The sequence below is a fragment of the Micropterus salmoides genome, unplaced genomic scaffold, assembly GCF_014851395.1.
Source record: "Micropterus salmoides isolate LMB-PRFRI ecotype aquatic unplaced genomic scaffold, ASM1485139v1 Ms_hic_scaffold_13, whole genome shotgun sequence".
Classification (NCBI taxonomy): domain Eukaryota; kingdom Metazoa; phylum Chordata; class Actinopteri; order Centrarchiformes; family Centrarchidae; genus Micropterus; species Micropterus salmoides.
In genome coordinates, this window is record NW_024040374.1 from 16,019,840 (window position 1) to 16,044,704 (window position 24,865).

The following is a 24,865-nucleotide window of genomic DNA, read 5'->3' on the forward strand; positions in this document are numbered from 1 at the left end:
CTTTACTTAGGTACCCAGCAACAAATCTACATCCCATGAGTCACAAGCTCTAATCGGCATGCTAACACTTTAATTAAAATCCTAAAGATCTACTACCATTTTATCACATCACTTAGGCACATAAATACTGCCGGATTAACGAACATCTGTAATGCAGCCCCTGCTTGCTCACGCCATAACAACCTGCCCCAAGCTGCTGCTGGAGAGTGCGTACGTGCATGCACTGTAGGTACTGATCAAAGCAAAACTCTCAGCATTTGTAATAAAAAGTGTGTGTGCATGTATATGGAAATGTGTTCTGTATAACTATGAATATTTTCCAAACTGTTTAAATGTGGAAAGTGTACCAGGCCGGAGTGTATGCCATATGCTTGTAGCATCACAGGATCAATTTCAATTGCGTTATTGCATTCTTACATACATTCATGCTCGCTATCTGTCTTCACTTTCTCTGTGACAGTCAGGTAATGCAAAAAATGAAGACTCAAATGCTAAAACAAATCTTAAAAATGTGCATATATGTAGGTGTCTGACAGTGAACATTTACACATCTGGAAAAACAACTTTGTTGTAACAATGAAGCTAACCACTGTTATCAGACGGAAGGTTTCAGCAGAAAAAGAAAGACACCAACAAAGATGGCAGGAGGAAGAGAGAATGAGCAAAATGAGGAGGAAGCGAACAAGCCACATACAAAGAAAACAAGAAAAATTGCAGGAAACAAGGTCCCTGTCAAACCCCCACATGCTCTGGCTTCATAATAAAGAAATTTTTAGACACTTTTATACATCCTGCTGCTTTACCTGAGCGCTCAGCCAAGTTCTTCTCCTTGCTATCCCCAAGGTCATAGGAAACTTTCTTCTCCCTCTTCTCTCTGCCTCTTCCTACTCCTGCTTTCGTCCTCTCCTCCTCTTCTTCGTCTGAGGAGGAGCAGGAGTTGTCAGCGCTGCTGCCGCTGGTGAAGTCAGCCAGGTAGTCTGGTCGTTGACGTCTTGGTGTCTGACTGCATTCTGGCATGGCGGTCAAAGGCTGGTCGGGACAAACAGATACAGACACTAAAGGCAAATACATGTGTGCAGAAGACATACACAAACCATAATTAGGAGGAGAATGTGCGCATGTAGATTGACATAGCAGATGGATTTTTGCACATATATACAGACCAAACAGACATTATAATTATAATACACATGTGATCTTTCTCTCTTATATACACATATAAACATCCTTCTACCTCTATCCTCAAGGGACCTTCCTCTGACTGCATTCACTTCCTAACCCTAAACCTTCCAAAACTCCTTCTCACAAGGACATAAGTACAAAGACATTGACATGTCATCAACCTCCCTCAGCCCATTACCATCTGTCACTGGGAGACGTGCCCACGGTGTGTATGTTTGCTTGCAGGCTCATTATGCACATGCGCTCCTTTATAAGCCTGGCTGTAGCTACGAATAGGAACAAGAGTGGCTTCTTAACTTGAACACATTTGACCTGAGTGGGTATGTAAAGGTTAAATTCAAAGTAAAAGTTTCAGAGTTTCTTTAGATACTAAATGTTTTACATATCTGATGGTCTGCGTAAATGATATGAGATAATGACTGTGTGTGTGCAAGAGCAGTTGGAGCTTCTGAGGACTTCTGTGATGTTCCCTCTTTGACATAAACCAGTGAAATATTTATTTCATGTTGGTGCAACTGTGAAGATTGAATTTTGAAACTCAAACCTTTTTTTTCAAATCAAAAGTTTGTCAGATGATAATCAAACCTTTAAATCTCAGCTAAGTACCGCGGCTGACTTGAGCACATATGAAATCATGATCTACTTCAGCAGTAAAACACAAACACATTTTTTAAGGTAAGAGTTCATTAAGTTGAGTGTCTGTATCACATCCTGGAAGGGGACACACTGATAGCATTAATAAAGCACTTATTCATCTGTTATTCAACTGTTAGCGCGGGCAGTGCTGTCAGGCCATGCAAATTAATGGGCAGGAAGTGATGACAGGGCTTACACAGTCACCGCTAGGTAGCTGTGGGTGAGTGATAGAGGAGGATAGAGAGGAAAATAAAAGGGAAGATGGGAACATCAGATTGATGGGGAGAGAAATAAAGAGGAGGACAAGGTGAATCGGAGTACGGCAGCGGGGAGAAACAGAGGAGCCGCTGAAAAGACGGGGAGAACGGAAATGAGCACAGAGGGAGAAAAGGACACAAGAAGACAGCGCAAAGACAGAAGGCCAGATACTGAATATATGTGTGAAGAATGTAAATTTACACTAAATGGTGAGCTGAGGAGAAAGGTGGGGGAAGAGGCCATTATAAAGAGGAACAAATATGATAAAGTGTATATCAAAAAGACAGAGGAAGACAATAAAAGAAACAACAAAATAAGAAGGGAAAAAAGAAAGAAAACTTGAAGGCACTTGCTAGCTCTCCCTCCTTTCACTTCCTGCCTTCCTTGCTTTCTACCTCTCGTCCTTTCCGTCTGAATTTCCTCAACGACGATAAACCATAGCGGCCGTTCCTTCCCTCAAAATCCTGTCTCTAATCCCTTTGCCTCACTCCTCTCTTCTAGCCTTCGTACACTCGTTGGTTCAATTTCACCAGATGGCTTGCGAGCACTACACCCCAAGGAGTGAATCTATCCGTCACAGCTCTTTCTTTCCCCCTGCTCTCAATGTCTCTCTCCGCGCACTCAGCAACATCGAAACTGACGGGGTCCAAATTAATTTGGACAACAGTGATTGTGTCTGAACAAGTCCTCATTCCAGCTAAGGCCTCTCTAATGCAGCGCTGAACTGCCCTGTCGAGTCCCTAACATACTCTTTGAGTGTTCCAGCCAATTTAGCCCTCGAGTGAGGGATGGATGTAGATGTGCAGGGAGAGAACAGGAATGGAGAGGTGAAGGGAGGGGAGTGAAGCAAGGTGATGGAGGGAGTAATGTGCTGTTGTGGGAAATGGAAGGGGCGTATAGATGTATGTGACAGAGAGAGAGAAAGAAAGAGAGGGAGATAGACAGAAAGAAAGATAGCACAGAGAGAACGAGAGAGACAGCATGACAGCTGTCCCCTTGGGGAGTTGGGTCTTTTCTTTGGGCCTCTTTCTGATTCTTTTCTTTCCTGCCTAACCCGCTACCCCCCTGCTTTTATTTTTCTGAATCACGTCCTATGTGCTTTCTGTGGGCGTTAGCGGCATCTGCCTACCTGCCTACCCCCTCCCTCCCTCCTTCCCACTCTCTCTGACACTTTTCTTTGCACTTTTTCTCAGGTCCCTTGAGGCACGTGGCCTTTATTCTCCCTCCTCTCTCTTGGTTGCCGTGTCTCTCTACCTCTCTCTCATTTTCACCCACCTTTGGGCCTCGTTGCCTGGAGGATTTGCCCATCAACTTCTCGTCGTCCAGTTCACATTGCTCTAGCAGATCCAAGATGTCCTCCTCCTACACACCAACACATACCGAAAACACAAGGTAGTTGAGATTATGCCAAAGCTTGTTACATAAGGAGCATACAGTATCAGCAAAGACTAACAGGGTAGTGAATCTAGATGATACTCTGATAAGGAATAATTACAATTATTTGATGTTTTAAACCTTTTAATTACTTTGAAGTCAAAATGACGTGTGAAAAAGTTTGACTTCAAAGTCATATGCCTTATCTGGGTGTCAGAAAAATGCCCCTGGCAATAGCATTGCTATTTGGCAGCACTCATAGAGGGTGCAAAAGGCAGCTCCACGGCCATCGCCAATATGCTGGAGCCTTGGCCATTTGGCTGTACCTGAAATGCAGGCAAAGGTGATTAATGTTGCTTCACATCTGGGACATAAAAAGCTCCCACTTGCCGCTCAAATACAGATGAAAAGTGATTGTTTTCTCACAGATTAGCCATCAAGCTGCTTTCGGGGTCCATGAAAAGGTCACCGTGCCCCTGGCTCTGTGCGGTGGTGTGTGTGCCTGTGTCTTTGTGTGTACACATATGTGTACAGTGGCTTATTTCCATGTCTGGAAGTTTTGGTTCTTCTGTCTTACATTATGCATCCATGGGCACAGACACACTTTTTGTGAGCTTTTGCATTTTTCCAAATGATACGTATCACTAAAAATGTATTTTTAGTTTACATATTATTATATGTTATAAACTTCGTGCTCATGTGACTGTGCAGGCATTTATGTGTGTGGTGTGAACTTGTAAATGTGCCTGAACTGAGTTGGGATGAACTTTGCCTTGTTGCTGCCTGACCAGACAGTTGAGCTAGTGGCAGATGTAAAAGTAAACTTGTAAATTCTCCATCAAGGCCTCATATTTTAAAAATATCAGTGAAAGAAATAAATTAAATAAAAAATCAGGACAGGTCACTCAGTGGGTTAGTTGGGTTTATCAATTTAAACCCCACATTATCTATGTGGAAATTTAAGTGTTTCACAATTGCAGGATTAAGTAATGTGGACTATGTGTTGAAAGTAGTACGCCAGCTGTCTGCTGCAGTATTTGTCCCTAAGATTGCAGCTGCTTACGTCTCCTTTTGAAATCCGTGCAGTAGATGGTGACAGCCGGCAGCCGCAACATATTACTTTGGGGCAATTGCAGCCGTCAAAAGTACGTCCAAAAAAGGTGCTTTTTTTGCCACCAACAGGCTCAGATTGTTATACAAGGTGTCATTAACAACATCATTGAAAGAAAGCATCCCTACGTGTAACACCTGGTGACAATCCTTGTTTAATTTCATGTACATAGAGGTATTGCTAGCAATACTTTATTTCCTGTACATAGAGGAACTGCTAGCAAAACTTTATCTGCTGTATATAGAGGAACTGCGAGCAAGATTGTTTTTCCTAACATTAACCGAACACAACAAACTGCAGTCTTTAATGCGGACTCACATTTCCAACTCGCATCGCACACGATTTCAGAGCAAGAACTGTCCTTGAGCGAGACTTCTGTTTCTGCTTAAAAACAAAGGGTGTGAGCGGGTGTTACTCAAAGGGATCTTTTCCATTATGTTGTCAAACACCTTGTACACTTTTTGTGGACATAATATGGACAGGCGTGATTGCCCTGAAGGAATACATTGCAGCCACTGGCTAAAGCCATCTACTACACCGTACAGATTCCAAAAGTTTTGTACCTACTAGTCATTTCGAGTCCAAAATATATAAAAATGGGGCCCAGGTTTAAAAATACCAAAATTACCCTTTAAGGTGGGATAGGATGCTGTAGCATATTAGGCCTATGCATGGATTGTATATGGATTGTATAAGTGGTCTTGAGGAGCTAACAACCAAACTTTGAAATGTTTATTTATTTAAAAAAACGTTAAGAATACAGTACTTTGCTTTAAAGAACTTATGTAGAAATTAAAGGCATTTTAACTCCTGTAAAAGTCTGCCAACTCAATAACACTTCATGAGGCAAAACCTTCCCCACCCACTGTGGTTTAAAAACCACTGGAGGCCCATTACCTTGATAAATTGTACCAAAGTAGATTACATGGATGTTTTGACATGTTTTACAGTATGGGAGAAACTTATACAAATACAGAAATTACAGATAAACTGAAAGCAATTTAATTTATAACACCGGCAGTCTACTTCAAATGATGCACCTCCATAGATTGGAGACAGCCCTGATTTACCAATCACTGGCTATGCTCTCACTAATAAGTATTTTCCAATGTGCTAAGATGAAGTTTTTTAAGGATCACAAATTATTCAAATGAAACATTTTACACCCTCTGTATGTATCAGTCTGCATACAGTACCTTGCTATCACCAATGATCTCTGTTCATGTCCGCTCATAAACTACATTGTCCAAAGGGCTTTTTTGCACCAGGGGACCATATGTGTAGTCCTGTCCAGGGGTTTTCAGAACAAGCTTTTGTTGTATTTTTATCCATTTTTGGTGAAAAAGCAGTATTTTTTTCTATTGCTGGCAGCTTCAACTCTGACTCCATATTTCTTGGCTGTTTGACAGATGACCCTGTCTTGTCCATTTCTGTGGTAATGTAGTCAGAAGACGCTTTCCACTGGTTAGGAATTTATGTCCTCCAAGGTAAAAAAAAATAAAACCACATAACCCTGAGCCAGCAGAAAACTTCTGTGAGTAAAACTGGGTTTATTCCTTTAGATAAAACCTGGTCAGTGCTGTTGTTACTTTCTTTGTCTGTAGTTGGCGATGTTTGAACTGGAACTGGAGGTTCAAATGCAGAGCAGATGATACTGGCTACTGTCCTCACCAAGAGTACTATGTGAACCGTACACTAGTGAACAGTGTCTTCTTACAGCAGGAGACACGACTTCAAGATTAATGAGAACATGAAATCCATCTGAAAATCAAATGAAAAATATGTACTCTTTTTAAACCAGACTATTCCTCTTAAAAGAGCATTTTAGGTGAAAATAGTTAACAAAACAAAAACAAATGACCGTTACAGATTTTTAATATTCCTCTGCTTAATGTGCATTTGCAGGGTTTGCAGACCACTTTGATCTGCACTAACTGGAGTGCTCCCAGACAACACAGTTTGTGTACTAGTACAGTTTTATTATACTGGCAGAGCACTACAGGCCAGCTGAGCATGCACCTGCTCAACAACATTTTTCTTTTTTCTTTTCTGTATTTATGTGAGGAAAATGGTAGAAATGTGAAGACAACAAACTGAGCATGCAGGAAAACATAGATAGCTAACAACAACAGAACTAACAATCTGATGCATACCTGTCAACTTAACTGTAACGGAAATGGGGAGACGGGTGATGCAAACCCTGTAGAAACCAGTGCAACCCACGGCTACGTTGTCTGTAGCACAGCAATGAAGCCAGGAAGGGAGCTCTGCAGTGCATCAGCATGTTATCACTGGGATTACAACACACATTTTATTTCCTTTGAAGTGTGACAATTCCTGACATTTTTCAATTTATGACCCTGAGAAGCCCACAAATGCAACAAACACGAGTCCTGCGGGTACACTGTCTGTCAGACCTGACAGATACGTTGATAGCACACTGGCAAATGACCTCTGGCCCCTTGCAACAGGAAAAAGCCAAACAGACAATGCATGTCAGATGAAGAATTATTGATCCCACCGGGGTGATAGGCCAAAGCACAAGACTGGTGAACAAAATTAGAGAGTCTGGCTTTTCATAAGATCATTAATTATGTTTAAGTCTTGGTCAGACTTCCGTTTCTGCCCATATATCTATAATCTTTTGCAGGCTCGCAATCCCATCTGACACTCGCCGAGAGGTAAGCTACACCCTGGACAGGTCAGAAGTTCATCACATGGCGGAGAAACAACAATTTGCGTTCACATTTACACCATACGGGCAATTTAATGTCACCAGTGAACCTGCAAGTTTTTTGACTGTGGGAGGAAGCCAGAGCACCCGGAGCAAGGAGAACATGCAAACTCCACACAGAAAGGCCCCAGCCAGCCAGCACTTGGGGCCACACTGGAATCCATTGGTTTGCTAATATCCTTGCTAATTGTAGATACAATTTGTGCGGTTTATGCTTTCACATAGGATAGCTACGTAGCAAAGGCTGACTGCTGGACTGCTAATGCTAACATTTGCTAGCTAATTTCCCAATAAGTCAACGGAAGCTGTGCTTTATGAGTAAAGGCAAACTGGTACTTGAACAGGCAACTTGAACAACTTGAATAGGCAACAATAGCGCTCGGACTAATTCCACTATTTAAATACAGTAATAGTGCAAATCATGCAGGCTATATGTAAGCTAAACTGTGTCTCCAGCGTCAATGTGTGCAGGCAAAGTCAAAAGCAAAGCTGAAGTGCACAAACAAACCATAGCATACTGAAAATCAGAAACATCCTTTCTATACCATAAATTGCCAAGATCAGTATCTCACACATTGTCGCTTATTAAGATCATTCCTGTTGTCACTCATGATCATGTTATTAGATAGCAAACTGTAGAGCGTCCTCTCTTATTATTATCTCTCTCCCTTCCTACTTTGAACGAGAGCCACATCTCCGTGTGTTGACTAAATTAAACTTACGTTGGCCTGGTGTTTCGACTCTGCCTGATCTTTGATTGACATCTCTATAAAAATTATCTGCAGAGATTCCACTCTTGAAAGGACACATAATAACTTTGTGGCTATTGATGTAAGTTTGTTTCTACAAAAGCTGCAATAGTTGCATATGACATCTCCTCCCAGTGCTTTGATATGAATTTGTAATGCAAATACTACTGTCTAAAATATCCATATTCAGTATTCACGATTACTATTCACTTTACACAAAAATGGTTAAGGTTTTTTGTTTCATCTGCATCTTTCCTACTCATCAATGCTTCTCCCCTCCATGTATTTTAATATACCACAATGCCTTTCTCTGTCTTTTTGTTTCATTGATTTCTTCTTTCTGAATACATAAACAGACTTGAAAAAAGAAAATTGCCTCTTTCTGTTGCTTATTATTTTGTACTCTACTCAATTCAGCCTGATTCATAAAGTGTGTTCATAATAGGAGTCTGTCACAATACTTCAAAAAATATTTTACAAAAAACAAAAGTGACTAAACAACTTTTTACGTCTTTTTTACTTTGTGATTATTTTTCTCAACCTTCTCTTGTCACCATTTAAACACTTCACATTCATCTCTATTCTCTGCTCTCTCCTGTAAAGTTGTGTGGAATGGAAATCACCCTCTCTCCTTTGCAAGGTCTCTTCATACCTTTACCTTCAAAGTTTAGCTGAAGCTACATTCCTCCCGGTAACAGAGAGTCTTTTGCATTTACATGCATACAATGACTTCTACTGCTACAAACATGTACATATCTTACATATGTTAGAGCATGGCCACAGACATTTGTGTGTGCATGAGTGCGTGCATTCAAATGTAAATGTTCAAATGTGTATCCCTGAACTTTTGTCATAACATAAATCATTGACCTGTAGCAAAGTACTGTACATAAAAAGATGAAGGCAGCAACTGTAATCAACTGTGAAGCCTCTTCGCAACTAACTTTGACAGAAAGAATTTTTTAAAAAAAGGACAGAAAGACACAGAAACTGAAGAGTGTCTAACTGTAAAGAAACAAAAATGACATTGTTGTGTGGGATTTGATTTGCTTTTAAAAGCTCATGTACACACAGCACAATAAATATTTGTGGAGAGACAGAGTGAATGACAGTGGGAAAGCGAGGCAGATAGAGAAGAAGAAGGACATTCTGTCAGACGTTTTAACAAATACGAATGACTGCGGCACACTTTCAGCATTATTTGCGCATCCCTTTTTGTCTCTGTGGGCAGAATCTTAATAGAAATGCGTGTGTTTCTTTTCTTTGGCATGTGCTTGTCCAAAAAGTGTCTGTATATTGTGTGTATATGTTTGTGTGTGGGTCTCTGTAGGTTTCTATGATGTGTGTGTGTGTGTGTGTGTGTGCGCGTGACAGTCTGCCACTGACGTACGTGCCTTCATTCGTTTCAGAGGATTATTCATTTCCTTTTGAAGTGAGGCAGCTCGCCCGGCAAGGAAGGTCTGAAAGGCGGCAGAGAGCAGGCTTTCATACTTCTCCAGCAGCAGCTTGTCGTCTGGGGGGTAAATACGTCTGTAGGCCGCAGAGACACAGAGAGAAAAGCAAGGAGAGTGAGAAAGGAGTGGTGAAAGAGGGAGAAAGAAAAGGCAAAGAAGGAGGGTCATCAATGCAGGGAGAAAGGGGATGTGAAGGGAAATAGAAGAAATGATGAAATATAGAGAAAAAGAAGAGAGAAAACAGTTGGGGTACACAAGGGAGAGGGCGGGAGGGATGGGGTGGAAGGAAAGAAAGAAAGAGAAGAGGAGGATTGGGGTTCAGCAAAAGAGGGATATGAGTTGAGAGGAGGAGCGGTGACAGATAAAAGAAGAAGGGTTAAGAAAAAGAGTGGAGAAAGAGAGTTAGCAAAGAGATAGAAAGATGAAGAAAATGAGCAAGAAAGAAATAGAAAGGGAATACACAGATGGAGAGAGGGAGGAGTGGATGGAGCGGGGCACAGAGAGGTCGAGGCACAGCAGGAGAGAGTATAAGAGCAGGCAGGAGGAGAAACACACAGACGGAGAGAATTATATACGTTTTTCAATGAGATGTGTGAAATTATGGAGAGACAAAGGGAAGGTGAGTGGCAGGATCAGGGGAGAGGAATTGAACGAGGGGGCAGCAAAGAGAAAAGACAGTAAGAAATAAGTATTAATGGAGACCTGAGACTTGAGTTAAGAAACTGTACAAATGTCAGTCACATGGCATAATGCATAAACCGCTTTCCACACACACACACACACACACACACAGTGAGATGTGCACTTAAACGTTTGTCAAAGTCTTATTACAGCGCCTATTCACACATTTTGCATAGTTCTGCTTAGTTTTACCAGTGCTCAGTGTTTATCTTATATCTGAGGGGATTAGGAAAATGTATAAACCTCTGCCTGGTTATCCTCATAATACATCTCCAAAGTTCCCCCCGAGTCATCGCTTTAGCCATCAAATCAAAACAATGACAGTGTTTTAATCAAAATAAGCATTGGCCAGTGTGGAGTGTAAAAGTGGGAAAATAGCTTGGCGGCTAGACAGACATATATAGCGCCAGACGTCTCCTGAGCTGGCCTTTTGAATCAACAGAGAGTTAAAGTTAAAGGGAGTTAAAGTACAGACCTCCATTTTACAAACACAAATATATAAAGTTGGATGTAATGTTTATGCAGCAGCAGGACATTTTCTGCCATGAGGTCCAAGACGACAGGCAGAGTTTTGTAAATATTGATTGGAAAGCTATTACTACTAAGCTATTCACACATATTAGCAAGTGCAATGCCAAGTAAAGTTTAACACTGCACAGTTTCACCATTAAAACTTTTACTGCATCCCATCTGCCATTAAACAATTTTATACAAAGATGCTGTTCTGGGTACATGATTTCCATATTGTTGAGAAGTTGACCCAATTCTATGCATTACTTTAGTTACTGCAGTTCAAATCAAGCCACTGAGTGAACTGAATGTTGCGAGACTTCAACCAATGAACCAATCACTTTATTTCCTGCCTGTGGCACTATCCTATATGAGGGGTTTTTTTGTAACTGCCATACTTTTTAATCCACCTTTAAGGTACATTGACCAGCTAACATTCCTACTATTGGGAGATGTGGAAAATGTCTCTTAACAGCCATAAAAACTGAATTCAAATGATAATATATGAAAAGAGCCAGAACTAGTCAATCCTCAAAGAGCAACATAAATCATTTCAGTGAATAAAAAGGTCAATACTTTAATAGTGAGTGTTAACTGCTCCCTCCTTTTTGGCACCCTCCATCTCTGAACATATGGCCATTTTATGTGTGTGACCCTACAATATTGTTTTAATAAAATGTTCGCGCTGAGGCTTTTTTTTCCCTCTCGCATGTTCCCAATTGGGCTAGAGACACAACTAATATTCATATTGCTTTTACATCACTTTAAAACTATCCTTGTTTGGTCAACAGTGTCTCTTAAGTCTGCTGATTCCAACTGCTTAAATGATGAGGAATCAACAATGGCATCAGCCGGGTTTCCCTCTGATGCCACAGGGTCCTGGCTTGTCTGTACCTGATGCAAGTTTCATCTAATAGCCGAATGTAAGTAAGTTCATTACCCAAACTCATCTAATGAGAAGCACTGTTAATCAGACTCCAGTGCTGCGCTGGGACACGATTTGAATGCTAAGAGGTCTTTATTAGGGGTGCTCCAGACAGACCTCAGCCGGTCTGATTGACTGTCTGGCTGCGTGTCGGAGAAGAGGAAGGAGGTGACAGCCCTTCATGCAGGCAGGGATCAGCATTCTGACTAGCCATTCAGTCAAGTGATGAGTCAAGAAGTCACTTAAACTTGGAGAGACAGCAAGAAGTGTGTGAGCCAATTGTGTGGGCGTGTGTGTGTCTGCCTGTGTGCGCAAGAAATGGAGAGAGAGAAATAGAAAGAAAGATAATCAAGACCTGGAAATGTGTATGAGTGTACATGTTGGATAAAGAGAGGAATATGCGGCAAATCAGAACAGGTGTTGCTGAGTCATGCTCTAAGGTGGACTATTAAAAATTGACATGCTCAATGTCTTCTAAAGTCCTAGCTGGATTTGAAGGAGAAAAGGGTAGAGTTGTTTGGCAAAGAGAAGATTGAAAATGGTTTGCAGTAGGCAGGCAAAGTGTACATGCTAATTTGAATTTCTGCCATGCAAAAAAGGTAAATGTGTGCATAGAGCAGTAACAATTTCAACCTTGCCATTACACACTACCTCTGATTTCCATTCTTGCTTTCTATTTTACATATTCTCTCAGTCTTAATTCTTCTGCTCACGCTCTCAAAACATTGGGTGTTCTATTTTGTTTGTTCTCTCTGCAGCGGCATTATTTATTCTCCTGAGAGCTTGGCGCTCTGCAGATGACCCCATAAATGTAAGTCGAGCAGGAGTCGGTATAGTGGGTGGAGGGAGAGCCCCCTCTCCCTCCGTTAGTTTGCGCCTTCCTTACCTGTAGTTCCCCAGATGTTGCTTTTCATGCTCCTCCCTGGAGATCTGCTTGCGGACCTGTGCCAGTCGCTCTTTCTAGAAATGGGAGAAAACCAAAGAAAAAAGGAATAAATCTCTCAGGTTAAGGTCACTCCCAGCCCTACTTTATCTTCTATCAGAAATGATAAGATAAGAATAATGTCTTAAAAGCGAGCAGGCAAGAGAAGAGAAATATAAGAAAAATGTTGTCTCACCCAACAATGACTCATAATTATAGAGGCATTTTTCCATGTTCTCTCATATTAATATGTTTCAAAGATAAAATTGTGGAGCTCAGTTTGGCCTATTTGGCATAAAGCAGAGAGGAGGGGTTCACTCCACAACTGGCACTGCAGTATCATTGAGCTCTGAGCGATATGTACCTTCAATAGACCTGATCCTGGTCTCGCACTTCAGCCATAACAGCATTTACAGATGATGTAGTGCCCTTTTTAAAATAGTGCCTCTGCGCCATCTTTCCTTATTCCCACTGATTACTGCCATGGCTGATCAAAAGGCTAATCAAAGAGGGTGGGAGGCATAAAGTACTAGTAACTACCACTTTTCCACATATAGATGAGAAAAGCTCCCCCAACTCCTTCATTTCAAAGGGAAAATAATTAAATGGTATGCTTGTCTCAGAGAACTTTTTTCTCTTTTGACGTAGAGTAAGAGGTACGTTTCTGCCCAGGCTTTTCTTCTCATTTCAACTTTTCTTGTTAACACAAACACACTGGTGTATTGTTTGGTTGTTTACCAAAGTGAACATGTCCTATAAAATGTCTAATTTTCTTTCTATTTTTTCTTATTGATGCGTTTACAAAATGTCTCTGATAATATATCTCATACCTGTCCCTGAAAAGTCAAGCCAACTTTTGTGCTCATTTCAGTGTGGCCTAGAAGGCTCATGACTCATCAGGGCTTTTGACTCTACAGGCATTGTTTTAGTCCCCAGGCTGCTTTTAAAAGTCTGGGTGGGGAAATGAATGGGTTTGACGCTTAACTCCCTTCGCCATAGTCAATGCGCACCACCTTGTACAAGTAAGTGCTCAGTATCCCAGATGCTCCGCTGCAGTTGGTCAGTTGCCAGCAGAGACAAATGTGCTTTTACAAGGCAGATCAGGGAATATGTGTATAAATGTGAAGCAACGTCTTGCTCAGCAAAACCTTTCGTAGTGAATAATAAGGTTGAAACAAAATGCAATAGTTTAATCAATTGTTTGTCCCTTACCAGCTCCTCTCTCCTTCTCTCCAGTGTGTGACGTTGTTTCTCCCAGTCTGAGGAAGCAGCCGAGAGTTTCTTCATGGAGCCGTGTCCATAGAGCCGTCTTTGAGCCTCTGCCTTTTGCTGGGCCAGGTTGCGTTTCTTATCACTGGCTCTGGATCAACAAAAGTACAAGTCAAGAGAATGCACATTTAAAACATCAGCACCATTCAAGTACATTATCTAAGAATACAAATGTTATGTTGTTTCAGATGTTTTCCCACTGTACCTCTCACAACTTCCAACTACCAAGGGGGGATAGAATTTGGTAGGGACGGTTACTAAATTGTCCCCTGAAATAAATTTCTGTTGTACTTGTTAACAGCTATCATTCTCTACTACAAGTGTAATGCATTTTCGTCATGGACAAGCAACAAATCTAGTGAGTTATTCAGACCATCAGGGGGAAAGTGAGAATCTATGGTTACAGGGGCGCGCTCTGAAACTTCACAATAACACAAAGGTTGAACAATGTGGGGTGGTAGATAAGCAGCAGTCCTTGTAGTGATTGTTTCATTCGTCGTCTGTCTTCTATTTCTCGACCACAATAGTTCTTTCAGGATACACAAGAGTTACTTTTGTAGTTTGACAGCATGCAGGTCTCACCCCTAACTGATGGACTGACCTGAATTTGCCTTTTTATCACAAAACATTCAACAATACAGAGATAAAGACCGAGCCGAGACACAAACAAACCAACAACGCTGGGATGAACGGGACCAGACAGCTAAATCTGAACAAGTGGGCCGTTGCGGTCTGGAGAAAGGGCAATTCATTTTAGTCAATCGCTGGCCCTTTAAATTGGATATTGAGTGCTGTTGGGGGGCTGAGGTTTATCAATGTCCATGCCCGGCCGGGTCTGAATTGATCCCACGTTGATACAGTTGGTGTTGTGAGCAGAGTTGAGTGCACTACCTCTACGCACCACCAACCCATCCCTTTTGGGAAGCAAAGCCATTACTATATAAGGAAAAAGTGAGCGAGGTAGAACAAAGCCCTCATTCACTCCAGCATGAACATAAGCAGTTTGTCCAGTGGAAAGAGCTCCCCGCCGCCTTTCAAGGCCTCCTACGATTTATTTGTCATGAAATAATCAAATCCCCCCTTTTAATCTGTGGGAACGCAGCAAACATCAGCCATGGAACAAATCATTTTGATAAGAGATTTGTTTGTGCCAACTGAAGCTGGGCGGGAGAATGGAGCGAGTTTTTATGTAGGATGGCTGCACCACGCTCCACACTTGGCCAAACTAGATCTATGGTGCTGCATGTAATTGATCCATTGTGTGTGAGTTGTGTGTGTATGTGTGTGACTAGTAGAGTTGAGACTATATTTAGAGTAGCAAGAGGAGGACAAGTACAGAGAGAGAAAGAGAAAAAGAGAGCAGAGATCCAGAGGTCTGGTGTACGATGATCAATCAGTGGACAGGCTCACTATAGCCAGGGGACAGAAAAGCATGCCAGCAAACACACACACACACTACGTAACACACACACACTACAAAAAGTGCATTACACAACAAGAATGGCAGTTTGTGTAACCTAAACAGGAAAACAAATACACCCACAAAGTAAAGTAAAAGAGCAAAACAGGACGTTTTTATGCAGAGCAGGGTAAACAATGTAGACTCTGAAATACAGGTAACTTTAAAAGGTGCACAAAGCGCACAACAGAGGCGTAGCTTTGCACCTTGGCCAGTATTTGTAGCAGCACTAACACACACAAATACAAACGTTCTTTTGTCCATAGCTTAAACTTCCTGTTAGTTCCAGACTAATGTCACTGTATCATTAGTTTGAAACCATGCCAAGAGAAAGGCTGAATTGTGCCGTGAATCAAAGCAATACTGAAGTTTTCAGGGTTGCCAAATAAAGAAAACTGAAAGAATCGATTGAAATCCTTAAACATTCAGAGCCCTGAAAAATAAAGTTTGACGGGAACTTTGAATGCCTCTGCACATGAAACTTAATGGGCCCCTAGATGCAATTCATGTGTGTCAAGCTGCAAGCGCGTCCATGTGTGTGTATGAATGACCGTGGTGGAGAACATTACCGAATGTTGAGGAGTTTGAGAGCATTGAGCAGAACCCCTTTCTTCACGTCGTAATCAATCTTCTGATCGGTCCCAAAGCTCGGAGCTCGATTGATCTGCCGGAGAGGAGAAGAGAGAAACATTCAAAGAATATTTTAGTTTTTTTTCTTTCTACTTCATCTCATTTTTTCCCTTTCTTCTCAATTCAGCAGGCAGAAATGCTGTGCAATTACAGGAGTGGATTTAGGGCATCTTTAGAAAAAAGAGATCTGTTCCCACAAGGAGAGGAAAGAGGAGAGAAGAGGGGAGAAAGAGACTCTTTCAAGGACATTTTGGAAATCTTAGTCTTTGCCTGGGCATAAATCCTGTCTAACACTGATGTGTCTATGCTTGTGCATGAAGAAGTGTCTGTGTGTGAATGAGTGCACGCATACCAACAGATTGTGTAGGTTAAACTGTCACCAGATTAGTGGCCCTGCTCCTTTCAGCGAACCACCTAAGTATGCCAGGCAGTGCAACATCTATCCATACCACTGCCACCAATCATTTTTGAGCATCAGTGAATTACCACCGTTGAGCTCAATGCCATCATATACAATCAAGAGCGCTCAGAGAGAGTCAACTGAGCGAGAACAGAATAAGCCACCTGTGATTTGAGGTACAAAAGCCAGTATCACCCAGGGAAAAATTGGAGAGCGGCTTACCTTTCTTAACAGAACAATTTCCAGCACCGGTGCAAGATATCACTTATTATACCTGACACAACAAATCAATTCTTCCCTTTTACTCTTTGTTATGTCCCCTCTGTCTCTCTACCAAGGTGAGAAAGAGATTGTTTGAGACAACAAAAGGACCAACAAATGGAGAGAAGTGCGGAGGGAGGGTGAATGAACTGGCAACCATCACTGGAATGGCGTCTTCCTATGAGGTGACTTCAAATGACAATGCAACAGATGCCCACCGAAAGGCTGGCTCGGGTTGATTGTTGAGATAAGTCAGGTTGTTCAAATGTTCAAACCGCCTTTTTCCTTTTTTATGCAGGAACAAGAGCATAGTTGGCACCTTTTGATGTCATTAGATTTGTAATAGCTTTAATAAAAGCGTATTTGTTGAGGAGGGATATCTAGCTTAAAAGGTATACAATGAATCATTAGACAGAACCTCACTCGCTAGCAAAATGCAGACAATGGCCTGTTAAATTGGAAAAAAATAAAAACTTTTTATGCATGTATGGACCTGTGTAGGGCAGTATATGGGATTTTCTTTCACTTAGCTGCTATAAGTTCTCATTAATAACAATTTAAACATATTGTATGTCATTACTGTTAAAAAGTTACTCTGAAAAAGATTTAGATGAAAATATATACAGTATAAAAAGACATAGAGGTTATTATCAAATGAAAATTAGCTAACTACTGCCTTACTATGACCACACCTAGCAATGATCATTTTCAATCAAATCAAAATCCCTGCTAATAGGTAGCTGGAAATTCATCCTTCCCAGTAGCCTTAATCTGCAGTCAGAGTGCGTATTTGTGTCAGAAACATGACTCCTCTTGTTCCTATCTTCCTTTAGAAAAAAGCAGTTGGATACAGTTGAACTCATTAAAGCCGCATGACAGCCAATCACAAATCATGATTTCAATGACAGAGCAACACTTAGCCAATCAGAGCGCATTATAGATCCATTCTATCTACCAATCAGGAACTTGGGTAAAGAACAGTGAAAGAGGCCAATGAGAAAACAGATTGGTGTGCGACATCAGGCTATTTGGAACCATAAAGATTTTTGGCTGAGAACGAGAAACAAAACCTCGAAAGTGCCTTTACAGAGATGTGCAAAGCGTCTCGAGGGTTGCAGGGGTAGCACTCAGAAACTCCATCCCTCTTTCTCTTCCCTTCTTCTGAACTAGCCATTACTAATTCTGGCACAAAGGTGCTTACTTCTGTGTGGCAGATTTGGGAACAGTGTTGTAAGATAATATTTACATCAGAACCAGGCTCTCAGCTACTGAGAGAGCCAGAGCGCCGAATATGTTGCCAACCATGGGGCAGGTAGTTACTGAAACACTGTCCAGTTGGATCATGAGCCAACTGTAAAAGAAAAAAAAAATATCTGGCCAGTAAATCAGTAAAGCTGCCCCCTACATTAACGCTTGCCCCTAAATTGTCCTTCAGTCAGACACATATACCCCAAACTCTAATGACGTATATGATTATGGTTGTACAAGGTAGCTTACATGTTGAAATGCATATAGCTGTGAAGCTGGGCATAGGTGAATAAGCACACAAGGACAAGAAAAAGTATCCTGAGCTGTCTACGTTAACCAGAATCAACTGTGTACCTTCTCTGAGCCTGGTGGACCATGACTGCCCGAGTCTCTCTGACTTGTTCCGAGGATAGATCCACAAGTGAGCTACTAAATCTACACCAACATGCTGTGGGTTTGTATGGACGTGCCTTCGCAAGTGTGTGTGCGCACCCACATGTGCGTTTTTCTACACAGCATCCATTTATCAGAATGGGTGGGGGAGGGGGGTGGGTAGGTGATGAATGTCTTCCAGAGCAAAGAGGAAAAAAGGAACAGAGACCCTATCCAACTCTTTCACTCAATAGAATGAAGTCTACAATACATCCCTCTGTGTACTGAGAAGGACAGAGTTCCACTTCAACCTACAGTACCTTATGTGAGGAAAAAAAAAACTCTACAAAAGAAAAAGAGGGAAGAGGTCTGTTTTCGTTTAGAGCACTCCCCGATATGACAGCCACAATGGAAAGAGTATGGCTTTAGAGCGCCGTAGCCTATAGGTAACAGCCAGACTGGCAGTGATCCTGGCGACGGTTGTCTCGTTACTTGTCTTCATTTTTTAGTTTGATTTGTGGTGTCAAGCTGTCACAGAGCAGACTGGCATCGCAGCACTCGCTGTCTCTCTTTGCTCTCCTCAATCTTTTTTTCTCTCTCTTTCCACTCTCTGCCTGTCGCACGCTTCTTCTGGATAGTGTCTCTTCCTACTCTGTTTCTTGCTGTCTCTCGCCCCATTTTCTGTCTGGTCACTCATTCCCCCCCTCCGCTTGCTAGCCCCTTACTCTCTGGCTACCTTTTCTCTCCCTGTGTTTCTGTTCTCATTTTCCTCTCTGGCAGAGGAAGTTGGACCAGTCTGGTCCTAATGAACCCCTGCAGGCTCCCAAAACCCCCCACTCTGATTTCCTTAAGTGACTCTGGCAGGGTCTTAAAGGAGCCCACGGTTGCTCCAAGACGCATTCAATAAAAATGTCAGATGAAAAGATTAGAAACTCTTTTTTACTTATGATTTGATACGGTTCAGCATCGCATCAATGTAGCCCAGATATCACTTGGTCAGACAGCAGAATGAGCCTGTAGGAAAATAACATATCAATCTGTAATTTTTCACAGGACAGATTTATCCTGATCTGATCCTCCAATTAAACATACAAAGATCAGAGGGTTAGCTGCACACCTTAAATATACTCTATACAGGACACGTAACTCTTTTATTCTCTGCACCTGGAGGTGTGTGACTGAGACACATAAGTAACTCACTGGCAGGTTACTTACTGGCAGGTGTTTATGAAGGCAGTTGAAATAAGCTTGTGGTGGTGGTGGTGGCGGCTTATAAAAAAGTTTTTCAGCTAGCCATTTGGTTTGAATAGTCTGTGAACTGCAACCCTGTCTATTGATCTTTATAGCAGGTCCTAAAGTACAAACAGAGAGGCAGAAGTGCAACTAGGAGATTTTACATGCCTTAATCGATTTGATATAGTTTATCCTTTCCAAGTGGGAAACTGAATTTACCCTCCTTTGTACGCAGGTTCAGTCTCATAATGTTTGGCCCCTCTGGAAGTCTATTGTTAGTCTATTAACACTTTTATTAACGTAGCCATAGGACATACTGCACACCTAGAGAGAATAAACTCAATCTCAGTTCATACTATGACATTCAAACTCTGTCTAACAATTCATTGATATCATTTTAATTATGAATAAACCCAGCAAGAAAACAAATCCTTACAATGATTATATGACTCAGTCATTGTTGAAAATGTAGTGGGCATCAAACTGTGCACCCTTAGCCTCCGCTGTGTCACACCGACCCTAATAACATAGCAATAGCAACGGATCAACAACAATCAGCTGCTTTCTTTCCACAACAAATTGCTTCCCCCCATCGACATCTATTCTGTGTCTGGAATACTCGTCAAACAAGCGCACGAGCTGCTTGTGATTAATCGGTTCAGAAAAACGACCCCCTCTTATTATTCCTGGCAGAGTGTAAACAACCACTGCTTTGACAAGCCTCCCGTTCTGCCCCGCACACTCGAGGGTATCGGCACAGTTCAACCGCTGTCAGAATGGAGTGTTTGTTGCTGCACAATGGTGGAATGAGAAAGGGAGGCAAAGAGGGAGAGCATGAGTAGCAGAGCGACAGAAAGACAGACAGCTGGCCGCCATGTTAAGTCGCTCTCTTGTTTCAGCCGTCTTATCAATCACTGTTTTGTTCTTTTTGTGGCGTTTTTAGTGGTCCTGTCGGACACAGGAAACTCTAGCTGAGCATGCTGAGCTGCTGGTAAAGGTCCTGGGAGTGAGTGGGCCAATGCTTAGCTTAGCCACCAGTCAGCCTGACCTGCCTGACTGGCTGGCAGTGTGCAGGGAGAGGTTTTTTGTTTTCTCTGGGGATTTTTTTAAGAGGCAGAGATACAATCAGACAAAAGGGGCATCGAAGGTGCACAAGAAAATTAAGAGGGACGTAGTTATGCAGCCACACACACAATCCTGATTCCCACCAAGGTACTAACAAACATGCATGAATATATCAACAAAATACACCTAAGGTCATAAATATGCAAGAAGACATTAATTTACAGTCTCTTCCACACTCAATCACACACTCTACAGTTCCATATGTCACTCATAAGCGTGCAATATATATCTCCCCTCTTGATCACATGTATGCACACAAACACAGAGACACACACACAGTCACTTGTGTTGTCATACGTGCCTTATGATGAATGACTAAATGTTGGGGTGTATATTCAACTGTCCCACATATGAGGCCTGTGCGCTCCTAATTTGATACTTATTCCATGAAATAGTCATGTTGGGGGAAAATGGATGTGGATACAGACAGACAGTCCCATACATCATTCTAATTATTCTTTAATAAACCTCTTATAAGCCAAAGAGCAGCTCATAGGTAACTACTGCCACCTAGGGTTCACAGGGAAAAAGACGCCCCCTCAGAGCCAAGGACGATATCCATGCACATTTAAATAAGAATTAATCCCGCTAAGTGACAAAGATTAATCAAAGGCAAAAGGAAAATGAATGGTGGAAGGGTGCAAGAGAGACTCTGGATGATAACTGAGTATATCAAACTGTATGTATTCTTATCTATCATTTTTCACCCTAGAAAATTCAATCATGAAGGGATGAAAATTATTTGGAGAGCACAGGTAGCAAGTAAATCCGTCCATAATGACCATGAATACACAATAATGTTCGACCTGGCTGTTGTACCGGCTAGAAAACACAAATTTCCTGAGGAAATAGCTGAAAGGCAGCCTAACCTCTAAATCCTTCTTCTAAAACTATGAAAACAGCTACGTTGTAAATGGCTACACTTTAGACTTTTACAAAAAGCTATAAGTACAACACATTTTCATCTCATTTTGCACAGATGAAATAGTAAAAAGTTTGAGGCACTATTTATTCAGCAGTTTTTTGCAATATACGTTTATGTGTACTGGGGGTGTGGAAGAGTAAATACTTTGTATGTGGCATTCAAACACACATCCCAACACAAACATACACACACACATATATATATATATATATATATATATATATATATACACTTGCACTCAAAACAAAAGGATTTCTGGATTATGTTGGCTCTGAGGGGTGGACAGGCAAACCAAACTCATCTTGAAACAATCGGTGACAGAGCACAGAAAGAGAGGAAAGTTGCAGGAAAGGGTGAAGGGAGGGCCGAAGAATCACCGCCCTTAGGGGAGCAGTCCAGCTGCAGTCTGTTGATCTGTTGTCGTAATTCCCATTCACACAAACAGTGAGACACAAACAAACCCATGCCACAGTTGACCTAAACATGCCCGCCTCATTAGCTGCCAATCACTCTGCACAAGCCGTCCGACAGGAGGGCAGGAGGGGTAAAGAGATGGCTGAGGGGATGGTAGTTAAGTTGCAGCCATCAATAATCTAGCTGCCTGAGTTCCTGTGTGCGCTGGCATTTTAATGTTGAACAGTTACACATAAAACACAGTGAAATTTGGCAAACACAGTTTCCTCCTCCATTCTTTATCCTGTTATTTACTGAACTGGTCTGTGTGTTTTAAACAGGATTCCTCACTGCCTCTCCGACTGGATAAAAAGACAGGCTCTGGACTTGAGTTGGTTTGGTGGGCAGATCAGAATGGCCAGCCACACACACACACACACACACATATTACAGAGGACTATTCCCAGAGGAACAGAAACCACACATCCAGACACACACACAGGGAGTAGACACATTCACAAGAAACAAGGAAACATCCTCATTGCATGGAGTGGCTTTCATAGTAAATATGTGTGTTTATAGTGCAGGCAAACACACATACGGTACCCTAACCCTACAGTATGCACCCATTCAAATGCCACACACATCACAAACCAAATTCAGAATCACACACCACTGACACATTAATTTACACACACACACACACACACACACACACACACACACACCCACCCACCCTCACACACTGATTGTGGCCCTAACAAGCAGGCTGACCAGCCTTTGAGCTGCCTGGAGCCTTACACTCGAGAGCCAGCTTCGCACGGACCAGGCAGGTTCTAATTATTCATGCTCACTACAAACACTTGTTTCTTTTTATGTAAAACTGACCAGCTGGAGCTTCTTTTTTTTTAAGGCAAAGCCTGTAATGAGGCTAGGCCTCTATCCACCCGTCCTTGTTGTGGGGTCCATGGACAGCAATCAGGACCTCGTGAGAACAATTGTGCCCTTTTTTGGGTTCTGTTTCAGAGATAAGGGTTCAGTGTTTAAAGGAATATTTTTTTTATTGTCCTCTTGTCCTCATCCATCACCCACCAAATCTCTGGTAATATTTTTTCCATTTTCCTCACTCCGTTTGACATTATTTGTCATGCTGGCTTAAAGCACGTGGACCCTAGATAAACGTGAGCGAGAAGGGGGTGCATGGGTGATAATGCTGTCCCACTGCTATATTTTGCCATTGAGTAAATGCACTCCTAATGACTCAGTGGATTTGCAGATATCTGCGGTTCCCTTTGACCTATGCACCCCAACTCTAAGACACAACCTGCTAGCAGAATTTACGAGTAGAGCCTGTGTCATGCGGCGATTCCTGAGCTAAAGTGCATGTATGTGCATTTTTGCATCAACCATGTTTTCCTTTGTTTTTTTCTTTTGCTTTCAAAAGACAAAGAAAACAGTCAAAGCCTTGACTGTGGTTTGTATTGCCTTGGCAATGACAATACCAACCACAGTCTAAGCAGACTGTGCATGCGTGTGTGTGTGTAGAAGATCACAGCTCAATGAAACGCCTTTTCTCTACGAGACATAGATGCGGTCTGGGCTGGTTTAATGAAAGTGAACGTCTCGTGTTACGCCATTTGAGCAAATGTGTGTGTATGTGTGTGCGCCTATGTAGTGCTGATGTTTTGAATGTCAATAGGAGGTAAAACTTGTGTAGAAAACCCTGTTGAATTAAGATAAGGATCACACAAAAGCCTGTCTCTCTCGTTTTACCTTCTCTTCTCCCCTTTCTATGCTTGCTATGAGCACAATGCCCTAGTTGATGCCTGGTCTTGGTTTGAGAGGCATCCCTCTAGATTTTATACTCCTGTGGCAAGCTATTTACCAGGTGTGCGGTGGTCTGTGGTTTGTTCCTCTTGAGTATCTGCATTAGTTATCAGTATATATGCAATGATTTCTCTTTGTGCTTGTCGGCTTACAAAGAGCTGGTGTGTTGTATCTTGGAAAGAGGTTTTCTTGCAAGATAAAGGCGAACATGTCCTCTAATCACAGGAGTTTGGAGTTGCACTATTTTGAATACCTTTTCCAAAAAAAAAAAAAACAAAACAGAGAGAAACAGTGGCTATTTTCTGGAGGTGTAATTGGAGGATGTGAGGGGCAATCTTGTTCCTTTTCCCTCCCCAGCATCCTACACACACTCTGAAAACGGCAGACAAAAATACAAATAGAAAGGGCAGGACTAATGTCATTTGACAGTTGCTTATATATGATACCATCCAGCTTTCAGGTATCCGACTGGCTTTTAGTTTACACAGGTTGAACTTTCATTTCCTGGCTATGAGTTTGCTTGTCCAACAACCAACTTTGACGTTTAAAGAGTAAGAAAGGAAGACATTGTCAGAACAGCAGTCTGGGTAAAGCCCCAATGAGGCGTGGCACGTGTAATTCACAGTGACACCAATGAAGAAACCCGAGAGGCAAAGTCCACATATTCAAAACAAACCTGTAAGACCTAGATTGTGTTTCAATTCCTGATACAATTTTTACTGTTTTGGAACTCAGGTGGGTGACAAAAATATAAAATGGTGAAATGGGGTGAAATAGATTTAATTTAGCACAAAATGTAGCAAAGAGATCTGCTGAAAAATTTAATTTGGACCTGAGGGCTTGCTGTAGGGTACCGTTTGTGGCAACCAGCCTATGGGCCCCGCTGCGTGTTGTATCCCTGCTGAATAGGAATGAACGTCGACAGGCTAAAAAGTGGTAATAAAGTTATTTTCAGGCTTGACATCGTACGCAGTGAGGATTTGAAAAAGGGTCTCCATGCTTGCAACTATCCCCTGACTAATCAGTTGAATTTTGGAAATAAATGATTGTTGCCGTAAATGTTAAGTGAAAGAGAAGCAGGGTTGTGTGTGTGTGTGTGTGTGTGTGTGTGTGCATGTGTGCCTGTGTGTGCGTGTGATGTTAATTGATGAAAGTTATAGAGAGCTGCTAGTAGCACAGGGGGGATC

At 41.9% G+C, this 24,865-nt stretch overlaps 1 protein-coding gene across 3 annotated transcripts in view; it reads right to left on the reverse strand.

The window, feature by feature from the left end:
• Positions 1 to 24,865, reverse strand: part of ttll7 (tubulin tyrosine ligase-like family, member 7) — a 76,445-nt gene that overhangs the window by 25,242 nt on the left and 26,338 nt on the right. For all 3 annotated transcript variants that reach the window (XM_038715754.1, XM_038715756.1, XM_038715755.1), the window contains exons 10-15: positions 15,834 to 15,928; positions 13,749 to 13,896; positions 12,501 to 12,574; positions 9,439 to 9,574; positions 3,352 to 3,438; positions 804 to 1,029 (exon numbers count right to left, since the gene is read on the reverse strand). In XM_038715754.1, the coding sequence (XP_038571682.1) occupies positions 804 to 1,029; positions 3,352 to 3,438; positions 9,439 to 9,574; positions 12,501 to 12,574; positions 13,749 to 13,896; positions 15,834 to 15,928 (766 nt within the window). The remainder of the gene's footprint in view (positions 1 to 803; positions 1,030 to 3,351; positions 3,439 to 9,438; positions 9,575 to 12,500; positions 12,575 to 13,748; positions 13,897 to 15,833; positions 15,929 to 24,865) is intronic.